We start from the raw sequence: 21,248 nt of genomic DNA on the forward strand, positions 1-21,248 counted from the left end.
AAATAATCTAATACAATAGATGAGATATAATGTTTTAAAGAGGTGGGATACGCAAAATTATTATACAATTTTAAAATAATATAATAAATTATTTTTATAAAATAAAAATCAAGAAGGATATTATAAAATTTAAAAACTTCTATCTAACAATCACATTTTTATTATTTTAACTTTTTTTGGCTGATTTTATTATTGTAACTGAACATAAAATAATGTTTACTTTTTATAAAATCTTTATAAAATTAATCTCTTTTTACAAAATCTCTAAACTATCTAAAAATTACTTATTTTTTAATTTTAAACAAATTTTCCCTTAAATTAATCGGAAATTAACTTTTTTTAATACTGATTATTTTTAAAGTTTAAACAAATGTCATAAAAACTCACAAAACAAACTTTTTTCAAAAAATAAGTGATTTTTTTTATAAAATAAGTTGAAACAAATGGGCCCAAGAAAACCAACACTCAAACATTGTAAAAAATAAAAATTGAAATTGAACATTAATATTCACAGTATCTCGGATTTTAACATGCAATTTAAATTTTAAATTATTATTTTCTTATTTTTTCTCAAATGAACCCAAGAAGCTCTTCATAAGCTTATTACCAGATTTTGATCACTAATAATTCATACGGAGTCATTTAGAAGTTGTTTCATTTCTTGGCGTGCGAACTGTGACTTTTAACGTCTATTTCACAAGTCAAGCACGTCGTGGACCTACCAATTTTGTAGTTATTAAAAGTCAATATTATATTTTCTTTTCTTTGGATTTTTCGGTGGGTCATGTCATGCCGTGTATGTATATATTTTTTCTACCTGCATTGAGATATTTTTCTTGCATTAAAGATTATATTATCTTTGTGAGAGTATAGATTATATTATCTAATTAATATGAGGCAAATTAACTTATAGATGAACTTATGTGGTAATTTTAAGGTGAGCCATGGTAATGGTCATCGCTCATCGGTATAAATATTCTCAATAATATAACAAAAAAATGATATTACATCTATAGATTTTATCAATAAATTTATTATAAAAATGTCAATATATATTGTCACTTTATATTTTATATTGATTTTATATCCAACGATAGTTTATGAAAATAAATTATATTCCCCCCATTAAAAATGTAAGATATTTTTAATTAAATTTTATCCTCAAATAAAATAGTTACTTATCTGTAAACTAATCCTATATTTCTATATTTATTTCTATTTAATAGGGTGTTTCACCTTAAAAAATATAAATTAATATATTTAATAGGGATACTTTTGAAAAAAAAGGTAATGATTAAACTTTAAAAGACTTAAAATATTTTACATTTTTGAACATCCAACTTCTTAAAAAATACTTTATATTTTTAAATTGAGGGAGTATATTTGTTAGGTTGTTTAAATATGATTAGACTTGAGCCGATGTAAGAAGTCACATATTAAATAAAATTGGATATAACAACTAATATATTAATAAAGGAAAATGACTCATAAACTTGAGCTTGAAAGTTTTGGAAAAAAAAAAAAAAAACAATGGTGTCCTTCCGTTATTTTTGCTTTCCCTTTCCCTCTTTTGAGAAAAATATGGTCTCTACCCATTCCAAACAAACTTTAATGTTTGTGGTATATCTTTGATATAAGGAGCTTGCAAACTCATATTTGAAGGAAAGATTATTAGGTTGACAAGGTGTGAGTGGATTTGATAATTTCATATGTTGAATAAAGTTGTTCTTAATTAATAACTAATATATAATATATAAAAAAAGGATCCACCTAATACCAAAAAAAAAAGATTCATAAATTTGAGCGTTAAGATTTTGAGTTAAGACATGATATCATTTTAATACTCTTGTTTATTTGTTATTTTCTCTCGTTTGTTGTTTTCCATTTTTAACAATTTTAGGTATTTTAAATTGTATATTGCCCAACATACTAAATTTTGAATATTAAAAAAATATAACTTTAGATTATTACAATTTGCTTGAGTTCAACTATAATTCCTGTATTTTTTTTTTGTGTGTTCTTGATTTCTACATTTTTATTTTTTAATGTTATAAAAATTTAAAATATTAAAAATAAAAACATAAAAATTTAAAATATAAAAAATATAAAAATTTATAATAAAATTTGAGTGAAGTACATTAATCCAAAATAATATATTGTCTTGAATATTTATACTGACGTTTTTTTTTGGGTTACGAGCTATGGGGGTGATCAGACTTAGACTGAACCATGCGCGTATGAAATAGTGCGGTGATTGTACTGTGGCCATTGAAACAAGGAAAGAAATGATCAAACGACACATAATTTTCAAACAGAAATTTATCTTATAACAACTGCACATAATAAATTTTGAAAAACTAATTCCAAATTTATTATTAGTTTAAAAACACAAATTTTCTTTTGGAACTTACTCATCTCCATATAAAAAAGATAGATATTTAAACAACCATAATAAAATAAAGTTATATAGACTTATAGAGACAAGAGAGATCGGTGTTTCAAATTTAGAATAAAAACAAACTGCTTAAAAAACTCATAAGCACTCCTTGAACATGAAGAACCTAACCGGCCATACCCAAAACGCTAATAACTTCTTTACTTTTGGCAATATGAAATGTGTGTACACATCTTTGACTCGATATTTTCAATTCATTAACAAAAATTTTGGAACTTAATTATTGCCAAATTTTTATTTCGAAACCTAAATCATTTTCCCTTCTAAAATTTATTAAAGTTTTGTTTTTCAAAATGAGCAAGTCTTATGATTTAAAATACATGAGTTTTACCAATACATATTAACTCATGATGCTTAAAGTTAATTATATGCATGATATAAAGCTGAAACTGACATATTTTTTGTTTGTTTTTACATTCTTAGGAGACATTCCCAGTGAAATTGGCAACCTTCCACTATTACAGGCAATGTATCTTTCAAACAATCAGCTTTCTGGTTCTATACCATCTTCAATATTCAATAGTTCAATGTTAAAAGATATTGAACTTGGTAAAAATCATTTGTCTGGTAGACTCCCAAAAAATATGTGTTTTGGGCTTCCAAAAGTTGAAAGCTTTTATGTGTTTCTAAATGATTTGTCAGGTGAAATACCCTCCATTTGGCATCAATGTAAAGAATTGGTTGATTTAGAATTAAGTGAGAACAAATTCAACAGAGGATTCATGCCAAGTGACATCGAAAATTTGACCAACCTCCAATTCTTACATCTTTACGACAGCAACTTGGAAGGTATGAGTTTAATAAATTATTTCAAAGATATGCTACTCGAGAGAATGGATTCTTTAAAGTTGAAAATATGTGAATTTCATGAAGTTTGTCGTTTTAAAAATGGACAAAATTTTTTATGTTTTATAAAAAATAATAAAACAAGGGAAAATACAAAAAAAAGGACTTTACACAAATTCATGAATCTTAATTTTAGAGGATTTAAATTTGTTAATCAATGTTCAGTTATATCTTATAACTGAAATTGTTTTTCATATCGATGTGATCAATAACTTGATATGTTTAACTGAACAAAAGATTTTACACTAAGAATCTTTTGCAAGATACAAGATTAGAGAAAAGAAATATTCAGTCTTAAATCTTTTTCAAATCTGCAAGGACATGTGTCAAGTCTTGACGTGTTTTTCTTTGTTTTTTTTAACAGGTGAAATTCCTTGGTTTCTTTATAACATGTCTTCATTGATAAAGTTTACCATTGGCTTCAACAATTTATAGGACACAAATTCAAGAATCTCAACTTTAGAGGATTTAAATTTTTTAATCAATGTTCAGTTATATCTTATATATAACTGATATTGTTTTTCATATTGATATGATCGATAACTTGATATGTTTGACAGAATAAAAAGTGTTACAATAAGCTTTTTTTTTTTTTGCAAATTACAAGATAGAGAAAATTATTCAGTCCTAAAATATTTTGCAAATATGCGAGGATATATGTCAAGTCTTGAATTTATTTTGTTTTTTTTACAGGTGAAATTCCTGTATTTCTTTATAACGTGTCTTTTTTGAGAAGATTTGCCATTGGCTTCAATAATTTATATGGCAATTTGCCAAAAGAGATGTGCCATCAACTTCCTTTAATAGAAGGCATCGAGGTGAATGGGAAATCAATTAAAAGGAGACATTCCAAAATCAATAAGTAATTGCACACATTTAAATGAACTACTCTTGAACCTCAATTCATTTACAGGTAAACACTTTTCTGCTTCCATGCACATATACAATACTTGCATGCATGCATGCGTGTTATGTATGTATGATAATTTTGGGGTCTTATTTCACATAGTTGATATTTTCATTCAGACATACAAATATTGGTAAGAATAATAGTGATCATATGACTAGGAGGAGGTCATTTATTTTATGGATATAGATGAATCTTGTTTTCTCCCTTCCAATATTTCTTTTGTATGGATTAACATTGGAAAATATTCGACTGTGCAATCTAAATTTGTCATCCACTTTTTGCTTTTTCATTCAAGCTTGCAAATATCGAAAGATATAATAGTGAAGCACCCATTAAAATTTAATTTTCCAACATCACCTATACCTATTTCTTAACCTAGTTTAAATAAATTACATAAATCTGGACATGGTATTGAATATGGGTGGCGATAAAAAGTAGTCAACAGTCACGGTTGGCTGTTGGCAGAGCACGGAAGAAAATTTGACAGTTCTATGCAACCCATGGTCAGTTTCATTTTATGGCTTTTGGTCCTTAAGTAAATTACATAGGTGCAGGATTTCTCTCTCATTTTCCAAAATTTGATACTAAAATGTGAGCATTAGCAACTCATGTTCCAAATCTTCTATGTTAAAATTTTCAATATTGGTTGCAAATTCTCGTATTTAAATGTTAATTTTTAGAAAGTGACTATCAGATCCTGCACATACAGATTGCTTAAGGACCAAATGTCTTAAATTATTATTTTACATGTTGGTCCCAAACTGTCATTCCCCCTTCTACTTTCCAAAATACCCGTGCATGCATACACCCACATAATTAGACCGACAGAAATTTGTTTTCTCAATTTCCAATTATGCATGCATGGATTAATTATATAACATAAAAAAATTATGAAAGCTTTTGGTACTGTGTAAGTAGTTTTCTGTGATATAAAAAAGTTTTTGATTACCTTTCTATCTTCCTCATCCACCTCTTATAAAAATGTTATTATCAATCCCTTTGTGTGCTTCTAGGTTTTATACCCGAGGAGATAGGCAATCTTGATAAACTTGAACTGTTAGGTTTGCAAGCAAACTATTTTGATGGATCCATTCCTTCCAAAATATTCAACATTTCAGCATTGAAAAAGGTGTCCTTTTCAAGTAACTCCCTCTCTGGCCCTCTCCCTTCATATCTAGGAAGTGGCCATCGCAGCCTGCTGGAGTTATTAGATTTGGCAGAGAATGAATTTACTGGGCCAATTCCAACTAGCATCTCAAATGCCTCTAAGCTCACGAAGTTTGATTTGAGTGAGAACAAAATTAGTGGAGCCATACCCAGTGTACTTGGGAATATGACCAGCTTGATGGCAATATATTTTGATGGGAATGATTTGACTGGGATGATTCCTACTACAATTAGCAAATTACAGAGCCTTCAGCATTTAAGTCTCAATAAGAACAGGTTGATTGGGCCTGTTAGAAAAGCTCTGTGCCAAATCAAAAGTTTGAGTGAGTTGTATCTTGCTAACAACAAGTTTTCAGGAACAATTCCAAGGTGCTTGGGTTATATTACTTCTTTGCGAAGTTTGGATTTCAGTTCAAACAAATTGACTTTTGACATCCCCTCTTCTCTTTGGAGTATTAAAGATATATTGGTGGTAGATTTATCCTCCAACCTATTGAGAGGAAGAATTCCACCTGATGTATCAAACTTTGAGAGCAATTACATGATTGGACTTCTCAAGAAACCAACTTTCTGGACACATCTTTGCAACTATGGGTGGCTTGCAAACTTTGATGAACTTATCTCCAGCTCATAACAAATTGCAAGGGCCTATTCCAGAATCACTTGGTGGCATGATCAGTATTGAGTTCTTAGATCTTTCCCAAAATCATTTGACCAGGATTATTCCAAAGTCTTTAGAGTCTCTTGTGTATCTAAAATTCATTAACCTTTCATACAATTCCTTACATGGAGAAATTGCAAATGGTGGGCCTTTTCAAAACTTTACAGCCCAGTCTTTTATGATGATTGGAGATCTTTGTGGGAGCCCTCAACTACAAGTCCAACCTTGTAGGAAAGAAAACAAGCACTTGTCAACTAAAATGAAGCTTTTGATCAAGTGCTTTTTGCCTATCATAGCTAAAATTTCTATAGTGTTATGCATAAATTTTCTAAAGCAAAAGCAACACCGTGTTGATGAGTCATCCAAGAGGGAGATGGTAAATTTGGAAACACCTATTAGGATATCCTATTATGATCTCCCAAATGGAACAAATGGATTTGATGAGAGTAATCTTCTTGGCTCAAGAAGTTTTGCATCAGTATACAAAGCCATTCTCTCAAATGGAAAGATAGTTGCAGTTAAAGTGTTTAACTTGGACTTGGAAGAAGCATTAAGGAGCTTTGAGATTGAATGTGCTATCAAATGCAACTTACATCATCGCAATCTCATTAAGATAATCAGTAGTTGTTCAAATGATGATTTTAAATCTTTGATAATGGAATATATGTCAAATGGGAGTCTTGACAGATGGTTGTACTCTCACAACTATTGTTTAGATATCCTGCAAAGGTTGGATATAATGATTGATGTGGCCGCGGCATTAGAATATCTTCATCATGGTTCTTCTACACTAGTTGTTCATTGTGATGTTAAACCAAGTAATGTTTTGTTGGATGAGGATATGGTAGCTCATCTTAGTGATTTTGGCATTGCCAAGCTGTTTGGTCAAAGACAGTTGGAAATTTATACCAAAACTTTTGCTTCTATTGGCTACATGGCTCCAGGTGATGATTTAATATTCATATCTTGGTTTTACTTTGTTTAATTCTGTTTATTTTCATTATATAAACATTTATACCATTCTGTTATAAACAAATATCTTCCATGATCACATATGAAGAGTAATGATATAAAAAAACGTTTAGCAATATATACATTTATTTATTTATTTATTTATTTATTTACATAATGTACCACATGCTAATAACCATTCAACTTTTGATCTAACAGAATATGGATCAAGAGGAATGGTTTCCTTCAAAGGAGATGTTTATAGTTATGGTATTTTGCTCATGAAAATGCTTACAAGGAAGAAGCCATCACCACATTCAATCACCAATATTCTATATGCTAATTTACTGATGTCAATATTTATTTTCTTTTCTTTGGTTTTTTCGGTGGGTCATATCATACTGTATATGTATATATCTTTTTTTTCTACCTGCATTGAGATATTTTTCTTGTATTAAAGATTATATTTTCTAATTAATATGAGGCAAATTAACTTATAGATGAACTTATGTGATAACCATAATATAAGGTGAGCTATGGTAATGGTCATCGGTGTAAATATTCTTAATAATATAACAAAAAAAATGATATTACATCTCTAGATTGTATCAATAAATTTATTATAAAAATGTCCATATATATTGTCACTTTATATTTTATATTGATTTTATATCCAATGATAGTTTGTGAAAATAAATTATATATTTATTAGGTTGGATATAATAACTAATATATAATACTCCCTCCATTTTTTAGTGATAGAGAAACTACCACTTTTTACTTGTATTTTTTTTATAAGTGAAATCACTCATTTCAATAAACATATATTACACATTTTTCTAAACCATCCCTCATAATTTACATTAATGAGAAATAATTAATGCTTACTTATGTTGATTAACACATGATATTTTAGTTTAATTTTTTTTATTTTTAAACATAAATTATAATGGTTAACTAACTTTTTTAAACTGTGTGATATAATTTTTTTTCTTTTACATATAGAAACAAGGGAGTAAAGGAGAATGACTCAAACTTTAGCTTGGAGATTTTGAAAAAAAATATGGTATCCTTCCACTACTTTTTGTATTCCCTTCCCTTCTTTTCAGGCAGTCTCTACCCATTTTAAACAAGCTTTAGTGTTTGTGGCATATCTTTGATATAAAGAGCTTACAAACTCATATTTGAGGAAAAGATTGTTAAGTTGAAAAAGTGTGAGTAGATTTGATAATCTCATACATCGAATAAAGTTATTTTTAATAACTAATATATAATATATATAAAAGGATCCACTTGATAAAGAAAAGATCCATAAACTTGAGTTTTAAGATTTTGAGTTAAGTCATGGTATCATTCTAATACTCTTGCTTATTTGTTATTTCCTATCATTTATTGTTTTCCATATTTGACAATGTTAGATAATATAAAAAAATTTAGTATTTTAAATTGTATATTGCTCAACGTACTTAATTTTGAATATTTATACTGACGTTTTTTTGGGTTACACTATGGCTGACCACACTTAGACTTAACCATACGTATGAAATAGTGCAGTGATCATACTTATTAGACCCTAACCTTTACAACTTAAAAATCATGAATGACCTTACTCTTGAGATAAGGGGTGAAGTATTGGTAGGAATGAGGATTGGTATGGCTATTAAGGAATGTTTTGTTTGTGCAAATTTGGATGGGGGCAATGCAAATGATGCAAGGAATGCCACAGATTGTACTATAAAAGATTATGATCTTAAATATGTGTGTGTGTGAGTAAATGATGAATGAAAATAAAAGAGAAAGAAGGAGTTTCAATTGCAATAAATTCAGAAAACAAGTAATGGTGTCAAAGATAATTTTGGGGAAAGGTATTTGAATAGTTTGGATGGAATGATTTCCTCTTCATTGTGATTTAATTATCTCAAGATCTTTGAATCTCATTTATCATATTATTTTAATTAGCCCAAAACCTTTGGCCACATTGCGAATCTGCAAAATCCTATTGATTTAGGACTACATGGAGTGATCTTTTAGAGGGGAGAGAGAGGAAAAGTTTAGGCAAATGAAATCTTGATACTGAGGCTATTTCATACATGTTGAAGTGTTGTGTGCATTTTGACTTGATAGTTGTAGGAGAATTATTTTTTGGTCACACACACACATTTCAACATTGTTATAAAGACTGATCTTAATTTGTGAATCAAGCATTCTTCAATATTATCATCTTCTTTGATATACATTATAAGCAACTAGTGAGCATATTTTCATACATGTTTAGTATATGGCTAATTGATCAATCTAATTATTTTACCGCTTGGTTTACTCGAGGATAAGTAAAAATCTAAGTTTGGGAGGTGTTAATCTCTAGAATTTCATATTATTTCAGCACAGTTTCCTTGAATTCTAATGTATTTTGGTACAATTATACAGATTTTGATTACTCAAGTTACAAAAATGTGCATATTACTTTAGTAAAAGATGATTATTAGCCATGCTAATTGGGAGAAGTGTGCAAAACTGGCCAAAGTTGTCACCAACATCACAAATATATTCGCAACTTTTACCATTGACAGCAAACACAACATTTTGTTTTGCTAAAAGTGCTTGGTTTATGGATATATATATGTGGCTTGCTTGACACAAATAAACTTAACGCATGAAACGCACATTACATCTCATTGCTTAGGCTTTACCCAAAGAATTAAACCAGAAGACGTTGTTCATAAGGCAAGGAACACACATTATCCAATGGTAGTTGTAACATGCAAGGGTTTTAATCAACACTTATTAGCAAATTGAATATGTATACATGATACTATAATCTTCTTACTTTTCATGTCGAAAATTTTGTTTTTCCAATAACATTGCTCACATCTCTCATCTTCTTATCCAATTCGTTATGAGCCTTCGACACAGCACTTGGACACAAGAATATAATTGCTTTATGTTAAAAAGCAAACAAAACAAAAGAATAAATATGGGTCTTGTATCATTGTTTATACATATGATCTTTCATTTTTCATCTATGTTGATTTTTGTGAATAAGGAGTGGAGTAGGCATTATTATGGATAAGAAGTGGAAGAAGAATGTTGTAGAAGTTAGCAAAATTGGAGACAGAATTATTTCCTTAAAAAATAATTGGATGTGAGACTGTTAATATTGTTAGCACACAAGTCGGGACAGAAGCCAGTCTTAAGGATATTTTGGGAGGATCTGGAGAGGTTGATTCGACACATACCACAGAGTGAAAAGATTTTCATTGGAGGAGACTTTAATGGGCATGTTGGGAGGGAGGCTGGTTAGTATACGAGGGTGCATGGTAGTTTTGGTTTTGGAGAGCTAAACAATGAAGGAAAAACTCTTCTTAATTTCTCATTGGCATATGATTTTAAGATTGCCAACACTTGTTTTAAGAAGAGAGATGAGCATCTCATCACTTACAAAAGTGGAGCCTCAAGGTCACAGATTGATTTTCTTTTAGTTAGAAACACAGATAGAAGACTTTGTAAAAATTGTAAGGTGATCCCCGGAGATGCTGTAACGACACAACATAGGGTCTTAGTCCTTGATGTGTGTATTATGAGTAAAATCCAAAAGCGTCAACAAGTTTAGCACCAAGGATTAGGTGGTGGCAATTAAAAGGTCAGAAGCAAGATATTTTCAAGCAAAATCTTTTGGACAAAGGAATTTGGGAATCTCAGGGAAGTGCTAACATCATGTGGGAGGATATGGCTAAAAAGATACGGGAGGTTGCAAAAGTAGTTTTGGGAGAATCAAAAAATTCTAGTCCGAGAGATAAGGAGTCTTGGTGGTAGAATAATAGTGTACAGGACAAAATCAAGTATAAGAAGAACTGTTTTAAAGCCATACATTTGTGTAACAATGAGGAAAATTGGGAGAGGTACCGTATGGCTAAGAAGGAAACTAAGAGAGCTGTGGGTGAAGCTCGTTCTAAAGCTTTTGAAGAATTTTATAAGAGCCTTGAGACGAAAGAAGGAGAACAAAACATAAGATTGCTAAGAGTAGGGAAAGAAAATTAAAGGATCTAGAATAGGTAAGGTGTATTAAGGATGAAGAGAGAAGAATTTTAGTTACAGAGGATAAAACTAAAAATAGATGGGAGACTTACATTTCCAAACTTTTCAATAATGGAGAGGGTTCATCTAGTAACTTGGAGGATTTAGTAACTGGTGAAGGAGGACAAAATTTGTCATTCTATCGAATAATACGTGATAAGGAGGTAAAGAAAGCTCTTAAGAAAATGACAAATGGTAGAGCCAACGGACCTGATTGTATATCTATCGAAGCGTGGAAATGTTTAGATGAAGAAAGGGTGAGATAGTTAACTAAGTTATTTAATGTGATCTTACGGTCCAAGAAAATGTCTGATGAGTGGAGAAGAAGTACATCAATTCCTATTTATAAAAATAAAGGAGATATTCAGAATTGTACTAACTATAGAGGGATTAAACTCATGAGCCACACAATGAAATTGTGAGAGAAAGTAATTGAGCACAAGTTGAGATTGGAGACAAGTATTTCTGAGAATCAATTTAGTTTTATGCCAGGTAGATCAACTACAGAGGCGATTTATCTATTAAGGGGATTAATGGAAAAGTATCATTGTAAAGATAAAGATTTACACATGGTTTTTATTGATTTAGAAAAAGCTTATGACCGTATACCAAGAGAAGTGCTTTGGAAAGCGTTGGAAGAAAAGGGAATACGGATTGCTTATATTAAAGCCATACAAGATATGTATGAGGGGGTAAAAAATAGTATAAGAATGCCTAGTGGTCAAACAAAGGATTTTTCTATAAAGATTGGACTACATCAGGGATCATCTCTGAGTCCTTATCTATTCAACTTGATCCTAAATGTTTTGACGGAACATATTTAAGAGAAAATTCCCAAATGTATACTCTTTGCGGATGATATAGTTCTTATAGCAGAGACAAGAGAAGAGGTTAATTGCAAACTTGAATTATGGAGGAGGACATTGGAGTCGAAAGGTTTCTGTCTGAGTAGGAGTAAGACAGAATATTTATATTGTAAATTTGGTAAGGGACTATTCGACAATAATTTAGAAGTGAAATTAGGAGATCAAATTATAGCTCAAGTGGAAAAGTTTAAATATTTGGGAGCCATTATTCAAAATGATGGCGAAATCAGTGGAGATATTTCACATAGGATTCAAGCTGGGTGGTTTAATTGGAGAAAAGCTAAAGGAGTTATTTGTGACCGTAAGGTGCCTAATAAACTTAAAGGAAAGTTTTATCGCATTGTTATCAGACCGGCAATGTTATATAGTAGTGAATGTTGGGCTCTAACAGGACAGCAAGAGCATAAAGTTGGAGTAGCAGAGATGAGAATGTTACGATGGATGTGCGGACATACACGTAAAGATAAAATTCGAAATGAGCACGTACGCGAAAAAGTGAGGGTAGCACCTATTGAGGAAAAAATGGTAGAAAATCGGTTGAGATGGTTTGGGCATGTACAAAGAAGACCAAGGGAGGCACCAGTGAGAAGAGTGGAACATATAACTTTGAGTCCGATTAAGAGGGGTAGAGGAAGGTCTAAGAGAACACTCTTGGAAGTTGTTGAACGCGATCTCTTAATTAATAATATTCCTAAAAGCTTGATAAATGATAGAGCACAATGGCGTCTTGCAATCCATGTAGCTAACTCCACTTAGTGGATAAAGGCTTGTTGTTGTTGTTGTTGTTGATTTTTGTGAATGTGCTTTCAATCTCATAATTTCTGGAACCACCAAAAATTACCCTCATTAACTATTGAAGTTAACCTCTTGTAAAATAAGATGAAAGACTTCGAACTCAATATATCCAATGACATTGCAAATTGAAACTAAATGCTAAATTAATATTAAATTATTAAGTTAATTTGTTCTTGTTTTATATCATGGATATTGATGGTGAAAGAATGTATTCTTTATTAAATCCTTTTTTTTTATAAAGCTCTTTATAGTCTTAGGAAGTTAGGATATGTAGAAGAAAATATATTAAGCAACGAAAATATCTTGTCTTCATACCATTTTTTCTATGCACAAATTAAATTGACCATAAAATCAAATGGTGTAATTAATGCTGAGTTATGGTCATCCACTGAATTTTCCAAATGACGTGGAATATTGAACGGGCTTTCGACCCGAAACAACAATGCATCCACACGAGCTTTTCACTAACGTTCTTTAAGGGGTATATTTATTGCTTACCTTGACTTGGACAGCAGATGAAACAGTTCAGCGAAAATGAAGTTGTGGTCTTCCAATTTTTATGGTTCAGACCTATAAGCATGTGCATGCCTTTTTAATGAAATCATCTTCCCAGCTAGCTAGTATGTCAAGCCTCTCAAAAGGATCGTTTGTTTAAGATTAAAAAATAAGTAATTTTTTAATAACTTAAATATTTTATAAAAAATTTATTTTGTAAATATTTTATAAAAAGTAGACATTATTTTACATTTGGTTACAATAATATAAAATTTATTATCAGTTAATCATTTTTAAATTTTATGATATTTTTCTTAATTGCTGTTTTATCAAAATGATTTATTATCTGATGATTTTAAAATTTTATAATATCTTCATATATTCTGCCTATTTAAAACACTTTTTATCTACCGTATTAGATTGTTTTCAAAAGCTATTCAAAGTAACTTCTTAAATCTTGTTTGTTTTAACTTATTTTATGAAAAATCACTTAATTTTTTGAAAGAGATTATTCTGTTCTGATTATCTTAAGAAGTTATTTTGAGTAGTTTTTGAAAATAATCTAATACAGTAGATGAGAGATAATATTCTAAAAAGGGGGGATACACAAAATTATCATACAATTTTGAAATAATATAATAAATTATTTTTATAAAATAAAAATCAAGAAGGATATCATAAAATTTAAAAACAACTATCCAAGAATCACATTTTTATTATTGTAACTTTTTTTGGCTGATTTTATTATTGTAACTAAATATAAAATAATGTTTACTTTTTATAAAATCTCTATAAAATTAATCTCTCTTTACAAAATTTCTAAACTTTCTTAAAATTACTTATCTTTTAATTTTAAACAAATGTGCCCTTAGAGTTATCAGAAATTAACTTTTTTTAATACTGATTATTTTTAAAAGTTTAAACAAACATCATAAAAAATCACAAAACAAACTTTTTTCAAAAAATAAGCTATTTTTTTATAAAATAAGTTGAAACAAATGGGCCCAAGAAAACCAACACTCAAACATTGTAAAAAATAAAAAATTGAAATTGAACATTAATATTCACAGTATCTCGGATTTTAACATGCAATTTAAATTTTAAATTATTATTTTCTTATTTTTTTCTCAAATGAACCCAAGAAGCTCTTCATAAGCTTATTACCAGATTTTGATCACTAATAATTCATACGGAGTCATTTAGAAGTTGTTTCATTTCTTGGCGTGCGAACTGTGACTTTTAACGTCTATTTCACAAGTCAAGCACGTCGTGGACCTACCAATTTTGTAGTTATTAAAAGTCAATATTATATTTTCTTTTCTTTGGATTTTTTGGTGGGTCATGTCATACCGTGTATGTATATATTTTTTCTACCTGCATTGAGATATTTTTCTTGCATTAAAGATTATATTATCTTTGTGAGAGTATAGATTATATTATCTAATTAATATGAGGCAAATTAACTTATAGATGAACTTATGTGGTAATTATAAGGTGAGCCATGGTAATGGTCATCGCTCATCGGTATAAATATTCTCAATAATATAACAAAAAAATGATATTACATCTATAGATTTTATCAATAAATTTATTATAAAAATGTCAATATATATTATCACTTTATATTTTATATTGATTTTATATCCAACGATAGTTTATGAAAATAAATTATACTTTTTCCGTTAAAAAATGTAAGGCATTTTTAATCGAATCTCACCCCTAAATAAAATAGTTACTTATCTTTAAACTAACTCTATCTTTCTATATTTATACCTATTTAATAGAGTGTTTCACCCTAAAAAATATAAATTAATATATTCAATAGGGATACTTTTGAAAAAAAAGGGTAACGATTAAACTTTAAAAGACTTAAAATACCTTACATTTTTAAACATCCAACTCCTTAAAAAATACTTTATATTTTTGAATGGAGGGAGTATATTTGTTAGGTTGTTCAAATATGATTAGACTTGAGCCAATGTAAGAAGTCAAATATTAGATAAAATTGAATATAACAACTAATATATAATAAAGGAGAATGACTCACAAACTTGAGCTCAAAAGTTTTGAAAAAAAAATGGTGTCCTTCCACTATTTTTTGCTTTCCCTTTCCTTCTTTTTGAGAAAAAATACGGTCTACCCGTTCCAAACAAACTTTGGTGTTTGTGGCATATCTTTGATATAATTAAGGAGCTTGCAAACTCATATTTGAGGGAAAGATTGTTAGGTTGACAACGTGTGAGTGGATTTGATAATTTCATATGTTGAATAAAGTTATTCTTAATTAATAACTAATTTATAATATATGAAAAAAGGATCCACCTGATACAAAAAAAAAAAAGATTCATAAATTTCAGTTTTAAGATTTTGAGTTAAGACATGGTATCATTATGATACTCTTGCTTATTTGTTATTTTCTCTTGTTTCTCGTTTTTCATTTTTAACAATTTTAGGCATTTTAAATTGTATATTGCTCAATGTGCTATATTTTGAATATTAGAAAAAAATAACTTTAAATCATTGTATTTTGCTTGAATTTTATTATAGATTCCTACACTTTTTTTTATATTTTTAATGTTCCTACACTTTTATTTTTTGGTGTTCTAAGTCTTTAAATGAGCAATGTTATAAGGACTTAAAATATCAAAAATAAAAATATAGAGATCTAAAACGTAAAAAAATATAAAAATTTATAATAAAACTTGAGCAAAGTATATGAACCTAAAGTATACTTTGTCTTGAGTATTTACACTGAGGTTTTTATTGGGTTACGCGCTATGGCTGACCAGAGTTAGACTTAACCATGGGCGTATGAAATAGTGCAGTGATCACACTGTGGCCCTTGAAACAAGGAAAGAAATGATCAAACAACACATAATTTTCAAACTGTAATTTATCTTATAACGACACATAATAAATTTTGAAAAACTAATTCCAAATTTATTATTAGTTAAAAAACAGAAATTTTCTTTTGGAATTTCTTTATCTCCATATAAAAAAGATAGATATTTAAACAATCATAATAAAATAAAGTTATATAGACTTGTAGAGACAAGAGGGATTGGTGTTTTAAATTTAGAATAAAACAAACTCCTAAGCAATCCTTGAACATGAAGAACCTAACCGGCCTTACCCAAAACGCTAATAACTTCTTTACTTTTGGCAATGTGAAATGTGTCTGCACGTCTTTGACTTGATTTCAATCTGGGGGCTATAAATGTGATGTGGGTATTCCTAGCTAGATTCTCAATACTTGCAACTTTAATTAGTTTGATATGCTAAACATGAGAGAACCCACATCCTTTGCCTTCATCTTCTTACTTCATTGTTTCATGGTCTCCATAGTTTGGTGTGAGACAAACATCACCACCGACAAATCTTCACTTCTTGCTCTCAAACCTTATATCTTCTTGGATCCACACGATTTTTTAGCTAATTGGTCTACCTCTTCTTCTCCATGTAATTGGATTGGGGTCACTTGTAATACTCGCCATGGAAGGGTTCATTCATTGAATCTTAATGGCATGGATCTCAGGGGTATCATATCTCCACAGTTGGGAAATCTATCATTTCTTGTTGAACTTGACCTTGGAAACAATAGATTTCACGGTCACATACCAAAAGAGTTAGGTCAATTGCGAAGGCTAAAACTGCTCGACTTAAGCTACAATGAATTTGATGAAGAAGTTCCAATATGGATAGGAGATTTGTCAATACCACAATATTTGAGTCTTCACAATAATAGTCTTAATGGATTGATTCCATTATCCATATGCAACTTGTCAAAATTGGAGGCTTTGGATCTGAGAGCTAATAACTTCATCGAGGGGAACATTCCAATTGATATTGGAAGACTCAAGTACTTGAAGTTTTTAGGATTTGGGAAGAACAAGCTCTCGGGAATCATACCTCAGACAATTTCTAATTTATCTTCACTTGAGTCCTTGAGTGTGTCTTATAATACTTTGTCAGGTATGTCTGGATGATTTCCAAGATCTTTATTTGTCTTTTTCTTGCCAGTTCCATTTGATTATCAAGATATAAGGCTCTAAGAAGGGTAAAAAATTATTTTCTTTTCATTTTTAGGCAACTCGGTTTTTTCTTGGGAAAAAAAAGAAAAAGTTATCTAAATTTCTCAATAAATCTCATATCCAAAACTATAATAGCTAAAATATTTTTTCCTTTATCCCATATGTATTGAAAACAGAACTGCCACTTCGTCTTCAAAACATTAGCCATCCAATAAGAAAGTTACACCATTTGAAAAACATGGTGAAGTTTTTTGTTTTTTCCAAGCGTAACTCTCATATGACATAAAATACATAAGTTTTTCTCAAGTACACATTAATATTATATGATGCTTAAAGTTAACTTATAAGCATGCTATAATGTTTGATATTGACCAATTCTGTATATTTGTTTTAATTTTAATTTTCTAAGGAGGCATTCTAAGTAATATTGGCAACCTTCTACTAGATGTCAAGATAAAGAAGTCTTAGTGTCGGTTAAAGATAACTTTTTACACCAATAATTTAGATTATATTATTCACTAACATGGGAAGTTAACTTTCCACTTTGCTTCTTTTTACTTTCCCCAATAACTAAGGTAAAAAATGTAAAATAATCAATATAAAAAGTCTTTTCTGTAGTAATGACACTAGTCGACGACATAACTTGTGTTAAAAGTTATAAAACTTTTTTAAGAATAAAACGGATCGTGATAGGTTATATTTCATCCTTAGCCATGGATTTCGGATTTGGGTAGGAAACAAAAAATTAAAGAACACTATACAGATAACAAAAACCTATACACAAATCAACTAGAAATTACAACAAAGCTCATTGATGAAGAACATATCAAAAGAATCACATGCACAAAACATAAACCCATACACAAATACATAGGTGATGTACCGGTTAAAATAGTGGTCGGTGTGGAAGGTGCGTAAAAAAAATTATTTAGTTGTTTAAGTTTTTGCACTAGTTGTTATTTCAACTTGCTTAAAAATAGTCCAATGTTATTGAAATTTATTTACAAAAATGTCACTGCATGCACATACTTTTTACGTTGATTTTTTTAACCGATGTAAAACGTTGGTTAAAAAAATTATTTTTTTGTGGCATCGTTCCCCAACTGCAGACAATATGTCTTTCAAACAATTGACTTTAATTTCTGATTCTATATCTTCAATATTCAATAGGTCAGTGCTACAAAATATTAAACTTCATGCTGGTAGTCTGCCAAAAAAATTTATGTTTTTGGGCTTCTCAAACTCAAAAGTTTTTATGTGTATAAAAATTATTGAGGTGACTTGCCCTCAATTATTGGAATCTATGCAAAGAATTAGTAGATTTAGAATTAAGTTAGTGAAAAGAATGGGGCGTTTGTTATTTGACCAATCAGTTTTGAATTGTTGGTTGGTCATCCTTGAAATAATTTATTTTTGCTCTAGACAAGTTTATCTGGTAAGCATGATACGATCCCTCTTTAATTTGTAATATAAAACTCCTGTATTTATAATTATTTGAATTGATGTTTTTAATTCATTACCAAAATTTTTGGAATTTAATTATAGCCAAATTTTTATTTTGAAACCTAAATCATTTTCCCTTCTAAAATTTATTGAAGTTTTGTTTTTCAAAATGAGCAAGTCTTATGACATAAAATACATGAGTTTTACCTATACATATTAACTCATGATGCTTAAAGTTAATTATATGCATGCTATAAATCTGATGTTGACATATTGTTTGTTTGTTTTTACATTCTTAGGAGGCATTCCCAGTGAAATTGGCAACCTTCCACTATTACAGACAATGTATCTTTCAAACAATCAGCTTTCTGGTTCTATACCATCTTCAATATTCAATAGTTCAATGTTGCAAAATATTGAACTTAATGAAAATCATTTGTCTGGTAGACTCCCAAAAAATATATGTTTTGGGCTTCCAAAACTTGAAAGCTTTTTTGTGTATCTAAATGATTTGTCAGGTGAAATTCCCTCAATTTGGCATCAATGCAAAGAGTTGGTTGATTTAGAATTAAGTGAGAATAAATTCAAAAGAGGATTCATGCCTAGCGACATTGGAAATTTGACCAACCTCCAATTCTTACATCTTTACAACAGCAACTTGGAAGGTATGAGTTTAAGTTATTTCAATGACATGCTAATCAAGAGAATGGATCCTTTAAAGTTGAGAATATGTGAATTTCATAAAGTTTATCATTTTAAGAAACAGGAAAAAAATTTATGTTTTATGGAAAATAATAAAATGAGAGAAAATACTAAAAAAATCTTGACACAAATTCAAGAATCTCAACTTTAGAGGATTTAAATTTTTTAATCAATGTTCATTTATATCTTATATATAACTGAAATTGTTTTTCATATTGATATGATCGATAACTTAATATGTTTGACAGGATAAAAGATGTTACACTAAGCTTTTTTTTTTGTTTGCAAATTACAAGATAGATAAAAATATTCAGTCCTAAAATATTTTCCAAACATGCAAGGACATATGTCAAGTCTTGAATTGATTTTCTTTTGTTTTTTTTACAGGTGAAATTCCTCTATTTCTTTTTAACATGTCTTCTTTGAGAAGATTTGCCATTGGCTTCAATAATTTATATGGCAATTTGCCAAAACAGATGTGCCGTCAACTGCCTTTAATAGAAGGCATCGAGGTGAATGGGAATCAATTAAAAGGAAACATTCCAAAATCAATAAGTAATTGCACACATTTAAGTGAACTATTCTTGAACCTCAATTCATTTACAGGTAAATACTTTTCTGCACCCATGCAGATATGCAATTACATGCATGCAAGCATGTGCATGCATGTGTGTGTGTTATATATGTATGATTCTTTTGGGGTCTTATTTCACATAGTTGATATTTTCATTCAAACATACAAATATTGGAAAGATATAATCGCAACATGTGACTGGGAGAACGTAATTTACTTTATGGATAAATCAATATTGTTTTCTTCCTTCCGATATTTCTTTTGTATGGATTAGAATGGAAAATATTCGACTGTGCAATCCAAATTTGTCGTGCACATTTTGTTTTTTCATTCATGCATGCAAATATCGAAAGATATAATAGTAAAGCACCCATTAAAATTTAATTTTCCAACATCACCTATACCTATTTCTTAACCTAGTTTAAATAAATTACATAAATCTGGACATGATATTGATTATGGGTGGCGACAAAAAGTAGTCAACAGTCATGGTCGATTATGGTATTTGGTCCTTAAGTAAATTATATAGGTGCAGGATTTCTCTGGCATTTTCCAAAATTCGATACTAAAATATGAGCATTAGCAACTCATGTTCCAAATCTTCTACGTTAAAATTTTCAACATTGGTTGCAAATTGTCGTATTTCAGTGTTAATTTTTGGAAAGTGACTATCAAATCCTGCGGATATAGATTGCTTAAGGACCAAAGGTCTTAAATTATAATTTTACATGTTGTCATTCCCCCTTCTACTTTCCAAAATAGCCGCGCATGCATACACCCACAAACTTAGACTGATGGAAGAAAATTCGTTTTCTCAATTTTTCCAATTATGCATGCATGGATTAATTATATAACATAAAAAAATTATGAAAGCTTTTGGTACTGTATAAGTAGTTTTCTGTGATATAAAAATGTTATTAATTACCTTTCTATCTTCCTCATCCACCTCTTATAAAAATGTCGTTATCAATCCCTTTGTGTGCTTCTAGGTTTTGTACCCTAGGAGATAGGCAATCTTGATAGACTTGAACTGTTAGGTTTGCAAGCAAACTATTTTGATGGATCCATTCCTTCCAAAATATTCAACATTTCAGCATTGAAAAAGGCGTCCTTTTCAAGTAACTACCTCTCTGGCCCTCTCCCTTCATATTTAGGAAGTGGCCATCGCAGCCTGGAGTACTTAGATCTGGCACAGAATGAATTTACTGGACCAATTCCAAATAGTATCTCAAATGCTTCTAAGCTCAATATGTTGGATTTAAGTGGGAACAAATTTAG

At 29.7% G+C, this 21,248-nt stretch overlaps 2 protein-coding genes across 2 annotated transcripts; both read left to right on the top strand.

Annotated features, from left to right (window-relative positions):
- The first annotated feature begins 2,201 nt into the window (after positions 1-2,201).
- LOC129285562 (LRR receptor-like serine/threonine-protein kinase RGI1) lies at positions 2,202-6,012 on the top strand. The gene is made up of 4 exons (XM_054921298.1): positions 2,202-2,235; positions 2,879-3,004; positions 3,098-3,244; positions 5,225-6,012. The coding sequence occupies exons 1-4, from the start codon at positions 2,202-2,204 to the stop codon at positions 6,010-6,012; spliced, it is 1,095 nt and encodes a 364-aa protein (XP_054777273.1).
- A 37-nt stretch (positions 6,013-6,049) lies between these two features.
- On the top strand, positions 6,050-21,138 carry LOC129285563 (probable LRR receptor-like serine/threonine-protein kinase At3g47570). The gene is made up of 5 exons (XM_054921299.1): positions 6,050-6,983; positions 16,566-17,192; positions 18,994-19,359; positions 19,784-20,002; positions 20,960-21,138. Exons 1-5 carry the CDS (start codon positions 6,050-6,052, stop codon positions 20,971-20,973), a joined length of 2,160 nt encoding a protein of 719 aa, XP_054777274.1. The 3' UTR covers positions 20,974-21,138.
- The last annotated feature ends 110 nt before the right edge of the window (positions 21,139-21,248 follow it).

Source organism: Prosopis cineraria, unplaced genomic scaffold (genome assembly GCF_029017545.1).
Source record: "Prosopis cineraria cultivar Desert tree isolate PC_DT_omini unplaced genomic scaffold, ASM2901754v1 PC11, whole genome shotgun sequence".
NCBI lineage: Eukaryota > Viridiplantae > Streptophyta > Magnoliopsida > Fabales > Fabaceae > Prosopis > Prosopis cineraria.